This window comes from Urocitellus parryii, chromosome 3, assembly GCF_045843805.1.
Source record: "Urocitellus parryii isolate mUroPar1 chromosome 3, mUroPar1.hap1, whole genome shotgun sequence".
Lineage (NCBI taxonomy): Eukaryota > Metazoa > Chordata > Mammalia > Rodentia > Sciuridae > Urocitellus > Urocitellus parryii.
In genome coordinates, this window is record NC_135533.1 from 68,203,653 (window position 1) to 68,228,807 (window position 25,155).

The following is a 25,155-nucleotide window of genomic DNA, read 5'->3' on the forward strand; positions in this document are numbered from 1 at the left end:
AAAGAGCAGGTAACAGAGTCTCAGTAGCATCAGCAAATGCAACTGTCATAATTAACTTATTTAGCAAGTATATACTGTACATACTGTTCCTACCAGTCTCCCCAAAAGACTAACAACAGCTAGACATAGGATCACCAATTTCACAACAATGTCCACAAAGACATTGAAGTTCTAGAGAATACTACAGTAACACTCTTGACAATGAAAACGGAATTCATATTTAGGGGTTCAGCTGAGGATAGTATAAACAAAGTATCAAACCATGTTTTAATAACATACTTAACTTAGGTATGTCCTTTAAATGTGTAGCATTTCTCATGCATCCTATTGAACTGTATCTTGAAGAGGGAATAGCATGATTTGTTGACGATGTTGCATCATTTTGATCAGTTCTGAGGAAATTGAGACAACCCACTTTGAATGAAAAAGTATGCCCTTTGCACTGCAGTTCACATTGACATGTCATTTGACTGAGTTGTGTTCTTGCTCTAACTTTTCTCATAATATTAACATACAGCAGAAAACATACTTTCTACCCATATGTTCATAGTATGAGAAGGCTGACAAACAAGTGCTTAAGATAAACATTCTAGAGAAATCGGACATTGGCAAAGAGCTTAAAAATTACACAAAGGAATTCATGGCATTGACAGGAGAAGGTGCCTCTGAGCTCTCGTTTCCCTCTGCCGGTTCTTTCTCTTTCTTACCACTATATTGTCCAATAAAGGAGCCATCCTCGTTGAATTGGCCATTCACCCCCTCTCCATAGTCAACCAAGCTATCATCGCTGTCTTCTTTTTTCACAGTCCTGTCTGAAGGTGTTCGACTTCCTTTTTTCAAAGGCTTGTGGTCTTCTGCATCACTGGAATAAAGAGGAAACACTGTTGTCATGACTGGCAGTCGGGTAACATCTTTTTCTTTAAAGATCACGCATGCAAATTATGGAAAAGCACTTGGAGTCCTGAGCTTCTGTAGCCAAATCTAATTGTCAGGCTGACTCCAGTGACTAGTATGGAGCTGGAATGAAGAGCGGTGCAGAAATGGTTGAATTATGAAGTCTTCAGTAGAATGGATGGCCTCCAATTGTGCAAGTTAATTTCAATGAGAGAGGCTGACCCCTGATTTGAAAGCAATCCAGAAATAATCACAAGCATTAAAAAAGGAAGAGAAAAAATGGAGACCACTATTTTGAATTCAAAGTGAGAAGAGAAACTTATGGGAGGTAGAGAAGTTATTAGTATGTTAAACTGCATAACATCACTGATTCCTTGGACATGAATGGAGCATGATTTTGATTAAATGTGAAACATGGATTTTTTTTTTTCTGAGCCAGAAGGAGAAGCAAAATCCTGAATTTCTACTAATTTTGTTATTGGCCAGATTTGTAAACTTCAACCTTACCTTTCAAGAGACCTACAAATTCCATTAAAAGGATGCAGAAGAAACAAATGAAAATAGCCTAAGAAGAAAAGCAAAATCCTTATACTGATAGTATACAGTATTTTTTTCCTATAAAACTGTTAGTCATGGGTAAAAACTTATTAATTTGGAAACAGACACACTTTAACTTAAAAGCTCTCCATAATTTGTACTATGAATGGCATGCCAATATTCTAAAGAGCATGAGTGCTTCCAACACAAAAAAATCAAAGACTTCCTGAACTCATCTTAACCCCCCTCTTGTGCCATGTGTGTCATCCAGCTTGTCTACATTGGATGGGAAGCTGAGGGACACACTTTAATAAAGCTTTATAGGACTCTATTGTAATTGTTATTTTTCTTATTTCTCTGTTGAACACCTAAGCACAATTTCTAGGAAAAAGAAGAGGTATTTAAGGATGTCCACCTAATTACATGACTATTCATGTAACTAGTTATGCACATTAGCCTATTAGATATTAAGAAATATCTTAATAGGTACTATTTGGGCAAAAAAAATAGTGGAAAAAAGGGCAATGACATAATCCAATATTTTGTTTTCTTTCAAAGAACTAAATGCAGGTCAAAATAGGAAACACACAATATTAGTAAAGAATAAAAAGTCTTAATGTAACAAAGAGGTTGCTTAGCCGTAGTAGTTTATCTAGCAAATTTTAAGATGCAGCAATATTCTGTCTTCTTTGTCAATAACTTCTGCTAGTGGTTTCATTTTTTTCTTCAATAATAGTATCTCAAGACTGGGAAGTAATGCTAGCCACATGACACTGGATTTTGCTAATGAAAATTACCTATTTAACAACACACAAGTTCTTGTTGAAAATCTATATTATCACCACCACTGATAAACAACTGGGGTGGAGTCACAGAACCTTGAGCTGCCTGTCTTTGGGGACATTTTGGAGGGCATAACATCCAGCTTCTAATTTGTTATGAAAATAGCTTAGACTACATCTTTGGGATTTACTCATTAATCTGTAGGCTTTGTAGGAATAGGTTCTGTGAAATACTGAACATGACTTGATGAAAAAGTCAGTTCTGCTGAAAAGTTCAATAATGAGCAGAATTTTGTTACTTGGATTCTAACTATTAGCCTTATTCTGCTTTGTAGAACGAGCTTCCCAAGGATACTACAGGAAATTTTTGTCTATGACACTACTTTGATCCAGCCATCAATGCACTCACCCTTTCATCCAATAAATGTTTACTGAGCATCTAGGCACTGGGGATAAAGGAGCAAAGAAGACAGACTGAAACGCTGACCTCACAAAATTGACTTCTCTTAGGGTACAGTACAATTAACTATCAATATAACAAGAAAATTAGTGATGTTGGAAGGCAATTAGTACTGTAGAAAATTAGTACTACAGAAAATATATTTGATTAGGATGTCCAGGGAAAGACTCCTTAAGAAGTAGCACTGGATAAAGCTTAAGAACTATGTTGGCCAGATGGACAGCTGGAAGGAAAGCGATTCTGGCAAAAGTCACAAGACAGTTTAAGTGTCCTTGCAACAGCAAGGAGATGTGGCTGGAACTGGAGGAGCAAGTGAGAAGCAGAGATTAATAGGAATGAGGAAGAGACTGGGCTATATCAGTGACCCATGGGACACTGAAGATTCACTGAAGATTCTCCCTGTAACACTGAGTAAGATGGGAAGTCACTGGAGAGTTTTCAATGGCTAAGTGACAAAATGTGATCTACATTTTGAAAACATTACTCTGTTACCAAGTATTGAAAATATACCCCCTAGAGATAAGGCCTTTGTAAACTACAGCTAATTTGGTACATGACCATTTACTATGTATTAATCTATGATTAATTTGTGCTACACAGAACAGCAGAGCTGCAACACAGACCACATGGCCTGCAAAGTCAAAAATATTTACTTGAAGGCACTCAATAAACATTGATAGGATGAATTCATGAAAAAGTAACAATAAAGAGATGGTGGGCATTTCAGAAATTTTTCAGAATTCTAACATTAAAATATTTCATTCCTTCTTTAATTTTATGATGGCAGATAAAACATGAAAATATATTTTCCTGTATTTTATGTTTAGGATAAATTTTAAGGAGTTCAATGTGTTTTTTTGAGTGGAACATGCTTTAGGCATGTGCCCTTATTAAATGCCTACTGAGTAAAATTCAGCAACAGCAAATATATCTGATAATTATGTCTCATTGTCCTGTAGTCACTATCCTATCATGGTTTCATTGACATCCATGACCAAGAAACTCTTTCCAACCCACTCTCTAAAAGCCTGCCATTACTTATTTTGCTCACTCATCAGTTCACATTTGTAAGAAGAATAAATCTGAAGTATGTAACAAAAGTGACACAGCTTGGCTTTGGTCAGGCTTTGTGAGTGTGGGTTAGCATTCTTGCAACATGATCACATTCACATGAATGGCAAGATTCCCATGGCAAGAGTCTCCATTTATGCAGTAAGTTATGAGTTCAAGTACCATAGATACATGGTTTACGTGCTGTGTTCATTCTTGTTTCAGAAAGAATGGATCTAAAGAATAAGAAAATACTTACACAGTTGGTTGAATTGTTTCTCTGACTTTTCTATATGCTAGTAAGGATGCAGATCCTACTGTCTGTGTAATTAAAGAAACAAACAAACAAAGCTGCAGGCTTCCACATGAGGATAACTGCTTAGGGGTGGGTATTGGAGTGAGTGCATGGGGTTATAGCATATGGAAAAAAATCAAATTTGGCCACAATTGAAGTTCCATCCCTCTTTGCACTATGAAATGTCCTGTGGCTCAGAGCCCACCATATAGAAACAGTTTCATCCTCAGACTGGAGAATAAGCAAATTGCACATAGAATAAATTCACATTTAGGCAATCATCCTAATTTTGTGTGTGTCAGTATGATCAGCATTATATTTCAGTTTTGGAATGAAGGAGAATGAGAATTAGCAAGTGATAAAGAGCTCAAAACTTTCAGAAGGTGCAAAGCAGAGAAAGGACCCCAGTGATTTAGGGGAAAAAAGTGACACTAAAATGTATTACTACAAAAAAAACTTCTGTAATAAACAGTAGTTGGAACCGTTTTCATTAATTGTGCATCTAAGAAAATAAAGATCATCTGATTTCTTTAAACAGAAATGAAACCAAAAGGAAAAAATTCTGAGGTAGTGTCTGAAAATCACAGGACAAAGCCACTCTGTAACACAGGGTATTCAGGAATTGGGGGAAGTAGTTTTGCACGTGGTGTTGTCCTTATGAACTTTAAGATTCATTAAAAAAAAATCACATGACTAAGTTGTGTTTCAAGTTGGAGACACCCATCAGAACTTTATTTCCTTTGGCCCCTCTGCCATCAATGCCATTATATGTGTCATCAGAGTTTTTGTCTTCACTCCAATTGGGTTTGTACTCAATAGGCCCAAATAAAAAGTCTTTTCATCTTGAGAAATCATGGCAAAAGTTAAAGACAGTCATTTGAAAACGCTTCACGAACATAGCACACATGAATTCACACCAAGACAAAGGAAGATGATCAAACAAATGTAAATTAAATAGTGATAAAGAGGCCAATAATCTAAATACTTGCTATGTACTGCTCTAGAGAAAAAAAATCATGTTCAAAGTAGTTGGTATATAGCTCACAGTACAGAAATCATAGAACCAGCAAAGAAAGCTTTGACGACCTTCTAATACTCTAATAACTATTTCCCTTTATAGATAAAAAAAAAAAAAAAAAAAAAACGAGACCTTGTCAAACTGAGTACCATATAAAGGAATCACAGGTGATGGTTGAGTTGACAGTAAAATTAACAGTCTCTTGGTTCCAAGCTGGTTCACAAAACTCAACCTCAATTTTAATCAAGTCATAATAGTGTAGTTTGCATCGTTACTCCAGGAAAGTCACATTTTTTTTCAGGTCATGGCTTTACATCACCATCATAGCAAATGATATTTGAGATCCATGAAGTGAGCAGTACATTGCCATATTCATTTAAGCATGATAATGGAAAACAGGAATCCATCACCACGTGGAAAATATATGAAGTGCTTATGGTCTATTTTCAACTCATGCAAATATATAATAAGTTTTCCAGGCTATATTAAAGATGTCGCTTCTTAACAACCAACAAAGGAGCAGTGTGAATATCCTGTACAGAATTATAACTATGAGAATTCTAAAAACAAGCTATTTTAGTGATTGCATGCTCACCTGCTTACAGGAGAAATGTGTAGAAGAGTGAGTTAAATCAGTGAAGACACAGCTTGTAAGTGTAAGATGCAGCTCTCCTGGACTATGGGCATTTGTAGGCTGCTCTCATATGCTATAAAAACCTTGGTTGCAGAGGGTGGGGGTACTGCAGGAGGTTTCCCTATGCTTTCAGCCTCAGAGCCAACAACTAACATCAAGACAAGCCTCACTACAAATTTTTCCATACCCCGAGATACAGAATTTCTGGGAAATTAAAGAAACTGTAGTTGTGTCCGTTGAAGAGAAGATCAGAATGTGGATGCTCTTCCTTGTGTCCAGACAAGGAAGGCAAAACCCTCGTGTCTACATGGAAACGTGCACAAAACCCATTCTGTTGGAAATATATGGCTTTTCTCAATCAGCCCTATATTTCTCACTGTTGGCATTATTTTACCCTCAGGACACTGACATGGAAGTACCAAAAATGAGCTTCAGAAATGGGGCATTCTTAACACAAATATCTTAGATACAAATGCCACCTGGAAACTACAATAGTGAAATGTTTTATTTCACCCAAAAGTCTTTTTCTTCTAGGGGGAAAAAAAAGCAAGCCTCAATTTGAGCTCAGTGAAAAGATTTATAGAAATACCCTTTTGGGACACCAGAGTGATGTTCTTTTAGAATACTTAAATAAATATTTTGCTACTGTTTTTAATCATGTCTAGAATAATAACTTCTTTCTTTCTGAAAAGACCTATATTGCCTAGGCAAAAATATTTCTTGTTTAAAGAGATGTTTAAAAAATCAGCAAATAGATTTTATTAATATTTCTTCTTGATGATTAAGTCAAGAATGTATCTTCAAAATTCTGTGAGTTAACACATGGACCAAATGGCTGTGATACTGTTTTATAATTAACTGCTTATAAAATGAGATACTCATCATTCCATGATCAACAGAAGTATTGCTTAAGTAGAGCTACATATCTGAGATTAAAGGGTTTTGTTTACAATGGTTTTATAAAGGCACATTTCTTTATAATGCAGATCATGTAGGAAGTAGGGTCTTTCATATTCTAATTCTCCCTATAACTTGCTGGCTTTGCTAGATTGACCCACACAACATGGGCCTCTGGAACATACTCTGCCTCCAAACATACTCTGCCTCCAAACCTATCACTAAAATGGAAATTTATATTTTAATGAAAAGTGAGAATGTTTTAATCTTGAGGAACATGTAAACATTTAGGCATGGAAGTATTTCTAAACTGAGGCCATGTGTACAGCCAGAGAGAGTGCGTTGCTGGTTGAATCCTGCCTTGGGAGACTGTTTGTTGAGGGGCAGGGCCAAGAAAACAAAGAGCAACAGGAAGCAGAGGCCCACCTGTATTCTCCAAAAGTTCCATCATCTTCTTTCATCGGCTGAATTTCAGGATCTGCATGAGCATCTTCCTTTTCTTTAACTAAAAATTTAGAAATAGCATCATTATCCATTGAACTTGTACTTCATTATCAAAGTTATACAGCAGAGGAAAATAATTCTCTCCACAAGTAGATGTTATACAACCATAAAAACAGAAAATATTATGTAGTTGTGCATGTAATTGATACATTTGTCATTGCTGTGGGAACCTAAAAAAATGAACATTTGTTAACACATAAGGTGACTTTAGTAAGTTTCCAAGATTTTTCCCCCATTTCACCCATCTGTTTATTATCTATATTCATGCTAACAAATTGTTTTCGTAAGTCTATTTTTTATGCAGTTTTTTTCTTATAACCAGAAGGTAAATGGTCAAGTAAAGAAAATATAAATTTGATCTGGGGTTGTGGTTCAGCAGTAGAGCACTCACCTAGCACATGCAAGCATCCTCAGCACCACATAAAATAAATAAATAAAATAAAGATATTGTGTCCAATATAACTAAAAAGTAAATATTTTAAAAATATATAAATTTGATGGACCTACTAAATTGAGTGAACTATCAGCCTAATAGAGAAAGCAATGTCACATATCACAACATCAAAACTGGGTCTATGCATTACTTCCTTTGGAAAGCTTCATGCACTGGTCCTCCATCCCACCACTTGGTTTTTAGGTACTGCTTCAGTATTGGGAACTTTTGTGGAGCCTAAGAGAGTAAACTTACATTATCAGAGAACAGACTGATTTGCTCTTCCAAATGCCCTATGCCTTTGAAAGTAGTTAGAATGTCATTATATAAAAAGGGATTAAAAAAATTGAACAGAAAAATCCAAATTTCTGTATCCAGGGAAATATACTATTGCAATCTACACAATTCTTTTTAGTTTAATGAATAATTATAAAGTAATTTCAGTATTTTTTTTTCTTACCTGGATATTTACCACCCTTGTTTCTTCTGATGAAGCAAACAATCAGCAAAATTAAGATAAGGAGTGCAACAGCACACATTAGACCTATGAACCAGCCCTGAGTCGCGATATCCACTTGCCGGCTTGCCATCGCTGGAAAACAAATCAATGGTATTGGTTGGAATTGGGTAAGGGGCAGAGAACTGTGGTGGCTTCGTGTAATAAAAAAAGCCACCTTAATATACAAGCTTTTATACATTTCCCATGTGGCTCCAAATTGGAACCTGTCAGTTATTGATCAGGAATTATATAATTACCTAACTTTGTAAAATCTTCATCATTTAAATAATTTAAGAAATATGAATGCTAATAACATTAAATGGTATCAAACCCTGTTAAACACTGTGTTCACAGTTATGTAAACTATATATTCTCATAGAAACATATTCCCAAGCTAATTAAAAATTTATTGTTTATAGGATAAATTATAATATTGATACAATGAAAGGAATATAAAACTGAACTTTAAACAGAACAGAATGTATACATCTAATGGAGTATTTTTCCTTCAAAGGAAACCACTTTTGGAGCCTAAAGTGCCATTGCAATGTTACTGCTGTTTTTCAGAGCTTTGGCAATCTGTCTAAAAAGAAGATGATTCACGTGAGAAGTCTGTCACAACCCTATTTTATATAACACCTCAATTCCAAATGGAAATTTCTATAATATTGAATCTACTCAGATGATCAATATTTGTTATTTCTTAGTTTCTATCAAAAAGACTTTAAAATATATTTTGATCAGTGGAGTTACTAGAATAAATGACCAGTTTGAAGAGAAAATACTCATTCACATGTATATGTTTTCTTTACCTCTTCATCTATTCTGTTTGAGTAAATAAATGTGAGGCCCCTTATTCAACCAGTCATTTCTTAACAAAACTTCTAAGAAAACCACAGGAAAATGACCACTTCTGGTGCTATTCAAAAGTGTTAATTATATGGGACCAAGTGCAGCATCAATGGCTATTCAGACACACCCATGCGGATTTGTTTAAATAAATTTTCATGAATACTTTGTTAAAGGTCTTGATTTTTTCTCATTTGACCATAAATAAGCAGGGTAAAACATTTTCTTCTTTGACTTCATAAACATGCCTATATTATGCTTTCACTTTGATTGAATTTCTTCTGTCAACATTTCTTGTAGTTGGGTTAGATGTGTATGATTTCTGGAGAAATAAGCACGGCTACATGTATCCCGGGTTCTTCTATGTATTGAAAAGAAAGCATCTCATTGCCCCCTTTTCTCCATAGAAAGTAAGGGAGAAAATAATATGATAAAAATCAAGTGTGAAGAGTAATGTAAAAAATGTCTGAAAATATGTTCAAGAAATAAAATGAGCAGTGGAAACATGGTATCTGGAATAAAATCAAAGGCCAATGGCTTTCCGTGCCTCATTAGTTAGAGGGGTTTTGAGCTGTACCATAAGCAGACAAAATTGAAGAGTGAGTATAGGCAGTTTCCCTCTCCAACACACATCCCTGAGTCATGATGGTGAGGATGAAGATAATGGTAATAATAATGACAGCTAACACTTTTGTAGGCTTACCATATGCTAGGCACTGTGCTGAGGACATATTTAATCTCTACAACAATCCTTTGAGGTAAGCATTAGGAATAAACCATGCCCAAAGAGGTAAAGAGCTTGCCCAAGAGCTGGAGATGGACACATGTTTGTCTGGCTCTGGTGAGATGCTACTAGCTAGTACACTAGCAGCTGCTACAATGCATTCCTAAGCATAGTCTAGACATCAAATCTACAAATATCTGAACACAGAATAAAATACTGAGATAGGTAAAAATGTTTGAAAAGTTAATCATTACATTCTCTTTGCAATATAGTTCTGTCAATTTGCCAAAGGTCTTTGTGTGCTTCTTATTCTAAACTGAATCCAAAACCAAGAAGCATAGTCTCTTGAGCATTTGACTTAAGTTAGGAATCTGGTTCTAGTATGCTTAATGATTTATTGCCTTGTCCTAAACAATTTCAACATTGACCTTTTCATCTATTTACATGCAATTGATAATGAAAAAATGCAACAAGATATTAAAATACTAGCAAGAATCTGTCTTATAAAGATGGTGACTGTTAAAAAATGGAATGTCAGGCTATAAGCTTGCTACTACACAACTGTGCAAAAACTGGATGTGTTTTCTTGACAATTGGAAAACAAACATCCACACTGATTCTGAATTTTTGTCTCTCTTTTAAAGAAAAAAAGTATTAAATATATCCCTATCTCATTATTTAAGATTAATCAGGCACAATAAGCTAACAGGTACATGTGTACACACACACACACACACACACACACACACACACACACATAGTGCACCAGAAGTTGACACAAAACAGATATTCTGCAAGTAGAAATAACTTCTATTGATTTCCCATCTGAACTTGGGATATGAAGCCCAGGATGACAGGATGAGGCTCCCAACCTCCTTAAGACACTCCAAATCATCTTATCTGTAACATAAAAACTCAGGCCATAACCAAGATTGTGAAGATCATAAACACACACACACACACACACACACACACACACACACGTATGAACAGACATATAAATGAAGCCTATGGGTCTTTTCCTTCTAGAATATGAGTTTCAATGAGTGGGAATGGGGTGAAGACTAAAAGAGAGTTTTCACATTTTCCAAAGTTTTTACAATAAAATTTTATACAGGTATTACTGAGTAATCCATAAAGTGACAAAGTTACACATATAAAGACTATTCAAATATAAGGGCTGGGGATGTAGCTCAGTGGAAAAGTGAACCTGGGTCAAATCCTAAGTATCAAAGAAATAAATAATAAAAATAAAATGAGATAGAGGAACAGAATTTTTCGTTGTTGTTGTTGCCTAGAAGTTAATTCTAACAACTGTCCTCCCCTCTCAGACTGAAGAGCTGTGGATAATCTGTGCGTGGTGGTAGGAGGTCTCTGAGGAAGGTGCCCCTGAGTACTCATGGTCACCAAATAAGCTCAGAAGACAGAGAGTGACAGAAATGGCACTTTGTTCTACATTACTGAGAAAGAATCCACTATGTTTAAAAATATTCTGTTCATTTTACAATAGAGATTTTTATAAACAGAAAGAGAAAAAATAATCTTGACAAAAGGTTGGAGGCAGCTGACAAAAAAAGCTGTTAGGCACAGTAAGAATAAATTTTAGTCTTAGAAATGTCAGAGAAGTGACTTTAACTGAGGGACAGAGGTGAGAAGGGGAAGAGAAGTGGGTGGTGGTAACGAGTGGTCACACCCGGTCACACAGGTGGGCTGGTGTTAATGAAACATCCTGCCAGGAACAAAGGGGAGAAGCACAGCCTCAGGTGCTGCCTGTAGTCTTGTTTGATTCATTTTTTTTAAAATGCCTTAAAAATCCAGACTGTTGCCAGACATGGTGGCGTATGCCTGTAATCACCTTGAGAAACTGAAGCAGGAGGATCATGAGTTCAAAGCCAGCCTCAGCATCTTAGGGGGCCCTAAGTAAGTCAGTTAGACCCTGTCTCTAAATAAAATACAAAAAGTGGCTGGGGATGTGGCTCAGTGGTTAAGTGTCCCTGGGTTCATTCCTCAGCTCATACAAAAAATCCAGCACACACAAAAAATCTGTAAAAGGCAGAGATGGTGTCACATTAAGAGGATTTATGAAACAACTAGGTTGAATCTAGGTTCCCACAAATTAGCAAAACTCATAGAAGGAAGCAGTTCATGAATTCAGAAAATTTTTAAAAAAAGCAAAAAAAGTCAAAAGGTATGTTTTTACACCAAGGTATGATTTCACCATTGCCTCTTGCATGGGCAGGGAAGGAGCAAGAGCAGGAGAGGACAAGGACTGGTGTTAACCTGCAGGGCTAAGGAGGAAGCACCAAAAACTGGGAGGAGAGGTAGAGGCATTCCAGAAGCAGACGGTGTTTGCTCCTAGGAGTAACAGGTGTGTGCAGTGAGTGGTACTGGTGAAGGAAACTGACCAAATTATATTGGTTTATTGTGTGCATGTTTGAATCTATAACAGCAAATCCCACCATTATAATCACCAATAGTTTATTTATTTTTTTTTAAGAAGGAATAACAGGTTAACTAAGGTCACTAGAGTTTTCCATACTCATTCTATTTAACAGTTACATCTAGATGGAAAAAGTGACGGTAACTGGCTGTGGCCTTGTCCTGTCTCTGATCACTGGCATGAAAGAATGGCCCATCTGTCACAATCACTCATCTTGAGCTTCCTGGCAATTGCCACTGGGTTTTGTTTTGTTTTGGTTTCGTCTTATAAAAGAACAGAAAATGCTACAACTTGATTTTGAGGGTGAATCTAACTCATCTGCAAGTCAAGAACACACAAAGCCTTTAGGTCCAGAACAGCAGAACAGGTACAACAAGGGCTGACTGAAGCCGTCATTTGGGACGACCCATTTCCTTGGATTATAGCCTTTGACCGTGTGTGGGATCTGGTGAGGGCCAGATGCTGAAAGGACAGGCTTCTAATTTGGCTCTACCATGTTCCACCTATTGGTCTGGGCAGGTTCTCCGCCTCTACGTACTGACATGAGGTGTAAGTGGACAATAATAGTGCCCACCTCACAGGATTGCTGAAAGGACTGAAGGAAAAACCACTTGCCTGGTATAGAATAGGACCGACTAAATGCTGGGACTACTATTCCCATTCTAGCTGTATATCTAGACTGGAGCTGCCAAAATTTTCAAATTAAAATTTATTATTAATAATAATAAACAAACACCTTGTAAAATGAACTATAATTGGTTAGCTATGCCCTATTAAGTTTAATGTAGGGGTTCTCTGGAACTATGTATATAAATGGATATGAAGATACAAGGAGCAGAATAATAGGGAAAAATATTTAACATTTATTCTAGCATATGGATGTTTTTAAAATACCACTTGATAAGTTTTTGAATATTATCCTTTGGTTTTTAAATTTTGTAACAAATATGGTTATATATTTCTTAAATTACAAGAAATTATTTTAAAAATCATCATGCTTTGTTAATTAAATACACAACAAAAAAATCCATTTTGTTTATGGGTTCTGCAAGGATATGCAATATTTCCTCAAGAATGCGTGAAGTGACTAAACATAAGATGAATGTATGAGCCACAAAATGAAAACATACCATACAACCCTTATTTAAATTTAAGTAAGCAGGGATTGCTTTCCATCTTGAAAACAAATATGAATATTCATGCATTTTACATGAGCATTTCTTTTTACTTTATAAATGTTACTTTTTTGTGTATTTTGATAATGTTCACATAACTAAAACATAAGGAAGTCAAACATGTTGTGACAAAAATGTAATATATGAAGTATAAAATTTCTTGTTCCTTACAAACTTAATAATATTTATATCAGTCATCTAATCAAATTGCAGTATTCTGCTGGGTTGAGATCCATTTTTTGATATAAGAATTGTGACTCTCTTACAAATTATTTCAATTTTAACAGCATTTAAAAATTTTCAGGTTAACTTTGAGGGAAATTTTATACATATACATTATATAAAAATTGAATTATCAAAATAATGTAAGTGAAAATCATATTTAAGTCTTTTTTTTTTGTTAATGTTTTTTGGCAATAATGTGGCTGAAGGATAATTTGCTCAACTGTGTAGTTCATTTGATATGAAGAGCCAAAGACAATTAAAAACCAAAACTCTCAACCCAACAGGGCCCCACAGAAAGGCATTCGTGGCCCTACCCACAACACAGGTCCGCCAGTTCCGGTCTCTAACTAGAGCGCCACCTCTGAGCGAGAGCCAGAACTGGTGTGGTGTGTGCCTCACCTGGGCCTGTCTCAAACACATCCTCTGAACTCACAAAACCAGAGTCCCCCACAGCAACAACTCGAACTTTGTATGCTGTTCCTGGCATTAGACCCTTTAACCCAAAGAAGGTCCGAGAACCATTTACAATTTCCTTTCTCCATTCTTCTTTGCCTATGGAAATTTTGCAAAAAACAACAAATTTGAACATTTTAAGGGTCCAGAAGTCATATAATGCTTCAAGAAAGGAAAATCTTTACATGCTAAAGATAAAATCCAGGATGCTTAGAGTTATCATTATAGATTATTATAAATCTGATCATGTTAAATGAATGAATAGAAGACCTACATGAAAATATCCTCAAAAATTTCCTGGATACCTTGTTTGCATATTAATTGCATATATTTTCATTGTGTTAATTCTTCTTTTTAATACAAAGAGAGCTTCCTTATCTGCTTTTTGCCTCATGAAACTGTTGAGCTTCTCTAGAAATGTTTATAAAAAGAACTGTTACACATTAAATAGGTTAAATGAACTATGGGAGGGATTAATTTTCAAAGTTCACAAGATGAATTTCTCAGTAAACTAAATGCCTTCAAATTTGTCCAGTTTATAGACTCAACATTTCCCAAGTATTGATTTTTCTGAGAGGATAGTTATTTCTTAAAATATTTATTTGTATGATAAAAGCTTAACAGAAAGTTGGAATAAGTTCAAATTTTTGTCCACATATTCATTGACCATCTAGCTTATTATTATGCAGAGCACAATGAATTAAGCATTTTAATAAACTGGGTTTAATCAACTGGGCTTTAATAAACTGTTGAATATGAAAGTCGCCATCCCCCAGTAGATGTGGCCAGGATGGAAACAGAATGCCAATTTGGGAATATATCCAAACATTAAGACAAAGTTTTAATTTTCTGCAATTTCTTGTAAAATTTTGTTGGATTAGTTTGGGTAAAATGAATACTTTCAAGGCAGTTTTATTTCTGCTACATTAAGATCCAATTTGAAAAAATAAAAATGTCTTCTTTCCTACCTGTACCTACAAATTATTTATTATTACTCTTATTTATATGTGTGACTTTGGAACCAATATTAAATACTGGTGTGAAAAACAACAGATGTAATAGTGCTCATGCCCCTTGTCATTCATAACATGATAAAAGATACTCCTCATTATGTATAAAACATATAGACTTACAATTGGCTATAATTTTTTCAGATAACTGATTTACAGGGTCAAGTTATTTTTCAAAACAATCCATAGTAAATCCTTGGAAATGTTCTTAATCTCTTGAAAAGTATCCCCCAAATTAAAATCAGGGTAATGAAATAGTTTCTTACTGCCTGCTACACCATATTCAACATAAAAGTTCACATGCTCTGGTCCCTCATACTCCCAACTGATATTGGCACAGGTCTCAGCAGCTGCAGCAGTAAGATTGCTGATCCTGGGACTTACTGCTTGAACTAAATATACAATAGAAAAATAAAACAAACAAACAATCATATTGCAGCACCATACACACAATTTGAAAACAAGTTCAAACGCTCCAAAATTGTGCAAATAAGATTAAGTAAGGATAAATTTTAAAGTTTGGGGTTTGCTCATACCTCACTTTCATTACAGAAAAGTTTTTCATTTGTTAAAGTAATAAGAAATAAATAATCAGAAATAATGATATGTAATATTAAAATTTATAAGTTCTAATATACAGGTTCTGAACAATGTAAACTGTAATCCATAGATACAGTACCAGGAAATACCACAGTCTTCATTTACAGGTGGATGGATTTCACAACAACCCCAGGAACATATATCATTACAGTACATGCAAGACTTCCAGGCAAAACCCAATACTATGAGGCTATTTCTCAATTATATTTGTCAACTCAGTGCAGGTCTTTAAAGAATTTTTGCAAGAGTCAGAAAGAATGCTCCTTAGAATGTGGCTTTTGACCTGCTTTCAGGTAATATTGGATGGTTAGAGTATGCTGGAAGAAGAGATGCAAAAAAGTGCCAAATCTGCTCTATCAGAAGTTAAGAAAGTAGAAATAAAAGGAGTAGGAATTATTTCACTTGACATAGCTTAGAAGGCAAGATGATCTTACCTGTTAACCTTTGATTACATAGCATTTTTTCAAAAAATGTACTATAACTATCTATCTTCTTAAAAATCCAAAGTACACAGTGCATATGGTACTATCAGCTTGCTGACTAAAGGCATCTCAAGTGATTAAAAATATTATTTGAATATCCTGAGACTGACAATTCTATCAGCCCGATCTCAATATCTTAAGCCAAAAATGCTAAATTTATAGAAAAGTAACTTACGTCATTAAGAATAAGATTAGTTTGTTACCTATTAATTTATTACCCATTAATGAAAGCATTAATGGCTTACTCAGACTCTAAGATTCTAAAATTTGCTATATAATTTAGAAGCTAAACACTTTTGCAGAAACAAATGTAATGAAATAGTATTTCTTAGCATCAAAACCATATGTATATTAAAGAAGTGAATTAAAAAAAAACTTGACCTCTGAAATAGAATTCAACAACACATGTTCCTTTTGTGCCTCTTTGTATTAATTATCAGATGCAATAACAGAGAGGAAAATTTGATTATTAAATTATGCAGTAACTAATTTTAGTTTCCTGACACCTCCTTTTTAAATAAATAAACAATGACGGGAATATGATTAATCAACAGAGAGGGTCATAGGGGCATGTGTGTAAAATATCAGTGGCAAAGAACCCAGGCGAACCATTAAGTTCCATTAAAAAGTTTTAGAATCACAAAACTGGGGAATTTAGTCTTGAAGTAATTATAGAAGATGTTCAATGAAGAACCATAGTGAAATACTTCTTAACAGAAAAGCATTTAGCTTTTAGTTTTAAAGATCCAATGTACTATTATATATAGTTAGTACTAAAGTATTGATATAGGAAATGCACATTTGGCTTATTCTTAAAGGAACCCAGATATTACAATTTCCTAAGGTTATGCTGTTTGGCTACTTTTATCGTACAGAATTCTAACTCATATACCATTTTAAATTAAAATATAAAACACTTTAAAAAATAAAAATTGGGAGGATTGTGAAGAACTTTCATTTTCCTCCTTTTAGAGAATATCTACTCTGCATGGAAAAGGGAAATATAGGGGAGGATGAAATTTCTCGTTAGATTGAAAAAAATATCTTAAGGAAGGAAATTCAGAATTACAAAATGTGCCTGAGCAGTTTAAATCATACCATCATTTTATGTAAGCAATGTCAGATTTAGCTTTTTCTTCTTACTTAAACATTATTCTTCCTTTTAGTTGAAGATCCTGATTTTATATTGGGGACTTAATGAACTTTCAGAAACTCAATTTTTCCTTGTTCTATAATCATAAATAACTGACAATTCAAGGCAATAATACCCAATAGTAGAATCCCAACCCCCCCAACTCTTTAAACTTATTTATTTGTCTGGGGATTGAACCCAAGGGATGCTTTAGCACTGAGATATATCCCCAGCTTTTAAAAAAAAAAAATTGAGACAGGGTCTCACTAAGTTGCTTAGGGCCTTGCTAACTTCTGAGTCTGACCTTGAGCTTGTGATATTCCTTCTCTCAGCCTCTTGAGTACTTGGAATTATAGGCATGCAACACTGTGCCTGGCTCCAAACTCTTAATAAAGATTTCTTTTAGTTATAGTTCATTAAAATAGGGGGTGGTGTTTTTTTCCCTGTGAAATTTATATCCTTTTCAAATATGAAAAGTCAATGGAAAATTCAGACAGAATTCAGACAGGTTACACAGGTGGCCCTGTTGATGCACTTTCTCTGATATACAGCTACAGCACATAGAAGCCCAGCTCCAATTACAGTTATAGAGCAATAAATTATTACAAAACAACTAATGTTTTCAATATATACCTAATCCTGGAATAGAAGCATACATATAAAATAAAATAAGCATACATTTTCTACAATATTGTAGGAATTCTGAATTTTTACAACTTTGTCCTTTACAGTATAAACAACAAATACAATATTATTAAGAGCACTGAAAATAGCTACAGTTCTATTCAAACTCTCTAAAATATGTCACACATTTATAATTTACCAAGTGTCTGAATATAAGCAAATTTCTAAGGAAAGAGAAGAAATACATCCAACTTAAGCTCACAAGGGCTGAGTAATTTTGGGTCAAACTCTTATTGGTTTTGTTCTTCTTTCCTTCACTCCTATTTGTATTCATTTGTCTGCTACATGCCTGGGAAGAGCCCCTATTATAGTTCCCTCACTTGAAACCTCTACCTAGTGGCAGAGACTCTGCTGCTGTCTTAAGAACTGAACCAATGGCCAGGCATCAAAGGCTAGAGATCTTTGGTATTGCCATAGGTGAAAGATATATTTCAAACAGCTAATAAAGCACCATTCCCCCAACAAGGCTTTCTGACACAGAGAGCTATCAGACATAAAGGAGAACAACAGGCATCCACTCAGAATTGTTTCTATATTTCAGAAGGGGGAGACTTAAGCAGCTTAGTGAAGACAGGATGGAGTAACACAGTTGAGCAGAGCATGCAGGCTGACTGGAAGATCCACTTGTAAGCCATCCAGTGAGAGACAGTCTCAAACCAGTCATAGGGTGTTCTAAGCACACAGTGTTGTGTCATGTCAGTCAAGTGTACGCTGTGTCTACAAGGAGTGCAGCTAAGTCAGATGGCATCAGGAAGCTCAGCTGATCTAATCCCTCACAGGTTGTTTCACCACAGGACTAACAAACCTAAATTCTTGATAAGTGACATGGCCCCATTGGTCTGTGACAAATCCACAGTTTTGGTCCTGTCTGATCCAGCCAAAATTATATTATGAAAAGCTAAGATTAGGATTTGCACCAGGGATAAGTTGAGAAAAAAATTTGGGGGAGAATTTAATATGCGGCTTTCTACTTGTAAAAATAACTAGAAATTAATTTTAAAGCCATGATCAGTCAAGATCTTCTTCTCCTTTTGGTGGTTCCAAGCATATTTTATTTTATTTTTTTACTCATGCTGCACTTCCCCACATTTAACATTGCAAATTAAACACATGTATAAAGTCATGCAGATGAGTTATTTTACCTTTGCCTGCACCTACATCAGGTGGAAGAATACCAGCTTCAATGAAGGGAAACAGAAATAGGACACTATATAGTTAGATGTAACACACCCATGAGCATGTATAGATACAAAAAACACTTATAAAAAGCTAATGCATGCAAGAAGAATGAATTGTACCACATCAGGTACAGGGAACAGTACTATGTTGGTGTCCCCAAACTTACCTAGTATGCAAATCCACACATTACTTTATGTGCATTATTCATACTTGTTAGTAAGAAGGCTTATTATATTTTGCACCAAATTTTGGATAAAAATGTTAATTTCTTTTGCAATGGAATATAATCAGTTGAATAATCCTTAAGCATTTTTATACTTTAGAGACATGCAAAACCAGAAAATCTTTTACAATATTTTTTATCATTTTCAATAAATCTAAAATTTTCAGAAGGATTTTTTAAATAAGTAGAGAAAATTTTAATTCCTTTTCTATGTACTTTAGTGGAGCTATTTTGCTTTCTCTTTACCAGATAACATGCCAAAATACTAAATCCATTGCTCAAACACAAAATAAACACACTATTGAATAACTGTCTTGATTATTTACTAGAAAAACTAAATCAATATGTGGACTAGCAAATTATTTCCAGTGAATCATGATTAGAACTAGAATTGTATATATATGGGTATGCAGCATGTGTGTATATATGTATTACAGGTATGAGTACATATGTGCATGTGTGCATATAAAGTTACATTCAGGAAAAAAACATTGCCTTGAACTTTGAACTCAGGTATGGCAAATATTGTAATTTCTTATTCCCACTCCAACATTTTAAGTTTTTTCATGTAGGCTTGAAAAAGACACCAAATAGTTATTCCAATATGAACTACTGATTTCACTATATATTGGAATGAGAAATTACAAGTGTTTCTATTAATTAGGTCAAACGGATACTCTACGGTAAACAGAAAAGAGAAAGCATAAACTGAAATTAAAGATTTTTATTCCATGATACTTATAATTATATGGATTTTATACATACCCATCTTACCTTCATCGGTAGTTGTCATTGCTTCTTCTGTAATTTGACTTCCTGACCCTGCTGATGTTTGTGCACACAAATAAAACTTATAACGAGTGCTGAAATTTAAATTTTTTAAAGTCCAGCGTGTCTTGTTGGCAGGAATTTTTAAATCTATCAGAGGGCCTAATTCGTGGGTACTGTTAACTGTCAATAAGAAATAACAAACAAGTTCATTCCCCAATAATTGTACAGAATTACTTTTAAATAATAGTGTCAAGCAAAAATATCCATCCTGGTTTACATTGATTTTCATAATCCACTCATTCTTAGCCTAACATAACTAAGTATAATTTTTATAGCTTTTATAATGTTATACTGTATAAAATAGTAGAGTACAATGCACATAACATGAAAAATATTTTCTTTTAGTTTATAAACTAGCAGAATTTTATGGTTGAATCATTAATAGCATGTTTTATGCTGTTTTTGCAGGTGGAGTCACCTGTGTTAAATAACCCCAAATCTTTCATCAACCTTGAGTCAAAGGAACCTCATTTTACCATTTTATATTGAGATAATGCCTACCTAATCTAATTACTGGACCTCTCCCCCCAATCCTACCATCAGAGATCTGTATTATTCCACTGAGTACTTAATTTTTTATTATATATATATATAATTTTTCTTTAAAAAGTAAGATTTGAAGTTCCTTCTGTAACTAGTACTTGAAGGTACAAGTATATACTCTACAGATATAAAATAAAAGCCTATATCTTAAGATAACAGTTAAATATGTTTTTTTAAACACATATTTCTTCTTTTCTTTCTCCCAATAACTTACTTGGCTGAAATTTTAAGGTGTATTCAATCAAAATGCCATTTGGGTGACTTGGTGGATCCCATTCCAAAGTGAGAGAGTCCCGTGTGGGATTAACAATCTTCAAAGATGAAGGCGAACTGGGGACTTTTAATGGAAACACATAGTCAATTCAAAAGTATTAAACACTTCAATGTGTATTAAAATAACATAGTTTTTTCATGTTTACATAATAGATTTAAAGTTTGGTTTTCAGTATCTTGTGCTTGATTCAGTTGAAAATACATTAATACAAATCTGTGCCAGGAATCTATTTATTGTCTTCTTTTTCTCTAACCATTTCCATTTAAACTCATGAAAACCATTTTTCTCTCAAAATACAAAATGACTGCCTTTATATAAACTTAAATCAAATATTTTTAAAGGACATAGTATTTACTTGATTTATAGAGGGTGTGTCACAATAAAAGCAAACTGGTTACTATACAAAACTGACTTTACCAGACCTCTGAGGAGAAACAGCTGAATTCTGGGTCATTAAGGACTATTTTCCCCAGCAAAACCAGGTGTCACCAAACAATTGACACTCTTCCTGCTGAGCTTTGGGCCCACGCCAGCCTACCCAGGTGCAGAGCCACTCATACCCTGAGAGCTGACAGCTGCCCAGGATCTGGTGCTAATGGACAAAAGCCCAAGGCTGGCACACCCCTGGTCCTGAAAAAGGCCTGATGAGTGTTGGGTTTTCTATAGCAGAGACTGTCAAATGGCCAGAGGTCTTTTATTTACTTCCTCATGGGAATGATGGATGGTGGCACCTCTCTTTCCTGATGGCTGCTTTCCCTACAAATGCATTAATGGCACACTCCCCCCCCCTTGTCCTTATTCTAGCCAGAAACCAGGGAGTCTACCTAGATTTTTCTCTCTGCCTCATTTCCTCCATCTCCTGAGACACTAGTTCCTGGCAACTTCACCTTCTTAACTTCAACCATATCCATACTCTCCTCTCTTCTTCTTTCTCACTTCTCCTCCTTTGCCAGGTATATCTATAACCATGCCTGGTATATAGTTACAAGCTTCTAAGCTCCCTCAAATAAATAAGTGGTTCTTAACTTTTGGGGATCACAAAGCGCTTTGAGAATCTGATTACATCCAGAAACTCTCTCCCTAGAAAAATATGCATACATTTTGCCTACAATTTAAGGAGGCTCAAGGAGCTTCTTATAAGCTGAAATTGTCCCCCTGAGGGATTATAGTCTATAGGCTAAGAGCCTCTGGACCAGTTTCATATTCACAGCATCCCAAACCATGCACAATGTGGGGCCTCCCTTGCTGACCTCCTTTTCTTACCACTATGACCATGCAATCTGTAGTTTCCTATAGGAACTCTACTATTTCAGAGCTTTGTGTCAGTCACATCACTTCCTTTCTTCTTTATCCTTTAAACCTCTAATTGTTTCTTCTATGACACCTTCCCCTGAGCCATCCAAAGGACCAGTGTGGGGCCTCAGTGGTGAAAACCTTGGGTGGAAGAAGCACTGCCTCTCTAAAGGGAAGTGAGATCAAGGACAAGCAATTGTGGGATGGGAACTCGGGACTCAGAGGCTGTTGGGCAGCTGCCACATCATGAGCCCTCAACCAGGAGCCAGGACAACATGCATTTGAGAACTGATTTTATCAAAAAGATTAAGGTATTCACGGAAGCTATCTGGCCCCTTATTATGTCTGACTTGATGCAAAATTCAAAATAGATCAAACCTATTTTAGTGCCTTCTTGAATCTCTCTCCTTCTTAGTATATGATCCCCTCTCTGCCTCACCCACTAGGGTCCCACACTCTTCTTGCCAAATTTCTTTTTGCCTTCTCCTCCATCCACATACATTTGATTTTCCTTTGCTGCTCCCCTGCAGTGGTCCATACTTGCAGGGGCTTTGACTTTTCCTTCATTTTTCCAACTCATTTGGTCAAGACTTCCACCTTCTAATTCAGCTCAACTTCATAATAAATTATGAAAGTGCACTAATAAAGAAGCTATAGAAGCCAACCACAACTCTTAGAAATGATTTTCTTCCTCAACATTTTTCTTAAGTATCACATTTAGATCTCATGCTTTTTGGATGAGGCTACTGACACTTAGAGAAGTCACAAAATGTGCCTCAGGTCAGAAAGCTAATAACCCAAATAATCATCAAATAAGCAAGTTTTCAGATAGTGTAAGCAATGGAGAAAATTTTTAAATGAATGGAGAGAGCCCTTTAGGGCAGTATATTGGGTTCTGGAGCCTTCTAAAATGTCCATAGTTATATGAAATCTTCAAATCCTTAGGCCACATAGGAGTGACTTTACCACCTTTTGTGTGTGCTGTGCTTATCTCTAGGAAAACCACATTTGGCTTCCAGAACATATTTTACTCCAAGGCCCAACTGTCAGGTAAAACCTCTCAGGGCAGGCCATATGTTCCTGGATCTCAAAGGCATGCCCCCCTCCATACCTCCTTCTGGAGTAGTAAAGACTCTGTCAGGACTGGCTGGGCCCTCTCCTTTCCCATTGACCACACGGACATTCAGTGTGTAGTGGCTGAAGGGCTCCAGCCCAGGCAGCATGCCATGAGTCTTGCTGCCTTGGAAGGTGAGGATCTTTTTTTCAATGTGACGTCTGTTTCTTTTGGATGAACTCTGTGCCTTCCAATAGTAAATCTGAAATGGTAAAACAAACAAAAATCAAGGATGCACAAAGGAAGAAACAAGATTCCCCAAGCTCACACACACAAAAAAAAACACCTTATTTTCCCAGAAAATTCCTAAGGTTCATTTTATAAGAAAATTAGTAGCAAAACTGATGGATATTGATTTTGAGGCAAGAGGAATAGCTGGGACATACTATTTTGTTACAGGAGTACAAGTGAAATAAATGAAATAGCATGAGACTAGTAAGGTTCTCTCCAGAACATGAGGCAAATGAATAGACAATAAAAATGATTTAAGTCTTTTATTATATAAAATATTCTAAAAATAAAATTACTAGCCAATGTTTATGTATTTTTTCCAGAGTTAATACATGTTCATGTACAATCATTTAGTTTGACCCTAAAAATCACAATGAGGCTTTTATTATTTTTTACAATGTAGGTGAGTTTCTGGGTTACTGAGTGACTGTCTCAAAGCCACAGGGGATCTTCTATTGCAAGTTTAGAGCTTTTCTACTAGGCCAAGCTATATCACTCAAAAAAATGATTATTTTTAAATATTAAATTATAGACACAGGTTTTGGAGAAATAGGTAAACAAAGTGCTAACTTTGCTAACAAACAGAATTGTTGCTTATTAAGTTCCTCAATTTTTCTTAGGAATTTAAAGGCATTTTTCAAGACAAGCCGACATGTATAATACAGAATCTAGCCCATGTTAAGTGGGGAAAAACGAACGTAATGCAGTACAAAAAGTGGCCTCTAGATGTCAGTGTTAACAAAACAAAGGTTTTTCTTTTGTGTGTGTGTGTGTGTGTGTGTGTGTGTGTGTGTTTCTTTTGCTCTTTATCAATCTCTATGAATCCTTTTTCCTATGCATCCCAAGAACAAATACAGTTGATGTTCATAAGAATGACCCAGTTGGTTTATATGATCTTAAAATATAATCTGAATTATTTTAAAAAATGCCTAAATTATTATCAGGATAACTGTGTGTTCAATACATGTGGTTCATATTACTTTGGAATGAGTACAATTCAATATGTTCTAGTTCTTTAAAAATTACTTTTCCTCATTTTGTACACATTGTTCAGTTGTCACAATGTTAGATTTGGATCATCTATTGGGGAAAATGGTGACAACTTTTTTTTTCTCTTTGGAAGAGTGATGTTTGGTATTAATTCTAGCTGGGGGGGGTGATCTTATAGCCTTGCCTGAGGCAATAAACAAATGAGCTCTTGAGTTCAACAGCTCATGAGGAGAGGAACCAAATAATTCCAACCTTACACAGTGTGTGTGACAAGTGGCATTTGCCAATATCCTGTTACTAAGGGGAGACCATGAAATGTCTCCCATCACTTACCCGATAGCCTTGTAGGTGTCCTCGAATACTTTTCAGAGGTACAGGATCCCAGTGCACCTCCGCCAAGGTGCTGTTCACCACATTCACATGTACATTCCCGGGAGCCACCATAGGGACTAGAAAAAGGATAGGGGAAGGCGGTAGAAGTATCAGTGTTATTTTGAATTTCATGCAAAAAAAGTCTATCTCTAATAATTTTTATCTGAAACATGTCCCAGCCTATTTTATAGATTCTATAGAATCTTATTCTAAAGACTGTTCAGAATTGAAAGTTGAATTTTTGGTTATCTTTATGAGAACAACACTTTTTTTTAAAGTAATCCCTTTCTTATATTCTGAACTTCTTTGTGTGTGTGTGTGTGTGTGT

At 35.4% G+C, this 25,155-nt stretch overlaps 1 protein-coding gene across 1 annotated transcript in view; it reads right to left on the reverse strand.

Moving 5' to 3' along the window:
- Positions 1-232: 232 nt before the first annotated feature.
- Positions 233-25,155, reverse strand: part of Nrcam (neuronal cell adhesion molecule) — a 131,939-nt gene continuing 107,016 nt past the window's right edge. Inside the window, exons 22-32 of the mRNA XM_077796725.1 lie at positions 24,789-24,904; positions 23,232-23,436; positions 20,768-20,890; positions 19,954-20,130; positions 18,920-18,955; positions 15,146-15,271; positions 13,816-13,968; positions 7,965-8,096; positions 6,994-7,072; positions 1,402-1,413; positions 233-862 (exon numbers count right to left, since the gene is read on the reverse strand). Coding sequence (XP_077652851.1) covers positions 625-862; positions 1,402-1,413; positions 6,994-7,072; positions 7,965-8,096; positions 13,816-13,968; positions 15,146-15,271; positions 18,920-18,955; positions 19,954-20,130; positions 20,768-20,890; positions 23,232-23,436; positions 24,789-24,904 — 1,397 coding nt within the window. The 3' untranslated portion in view covers positions 233-624. The remainder of the gene's footprint in view (positions 863-1,401; positions 1,414-6,993; positions 7,073-7,964; positions 8,097-13,815; positions 13,969-15,145; positions 15,272-18,919; positions 18,956-19,953; positions 20,131-20,767; positions 20,891-23,231; positions 23,437-24,788; positions 24,905-25,155) is intronic.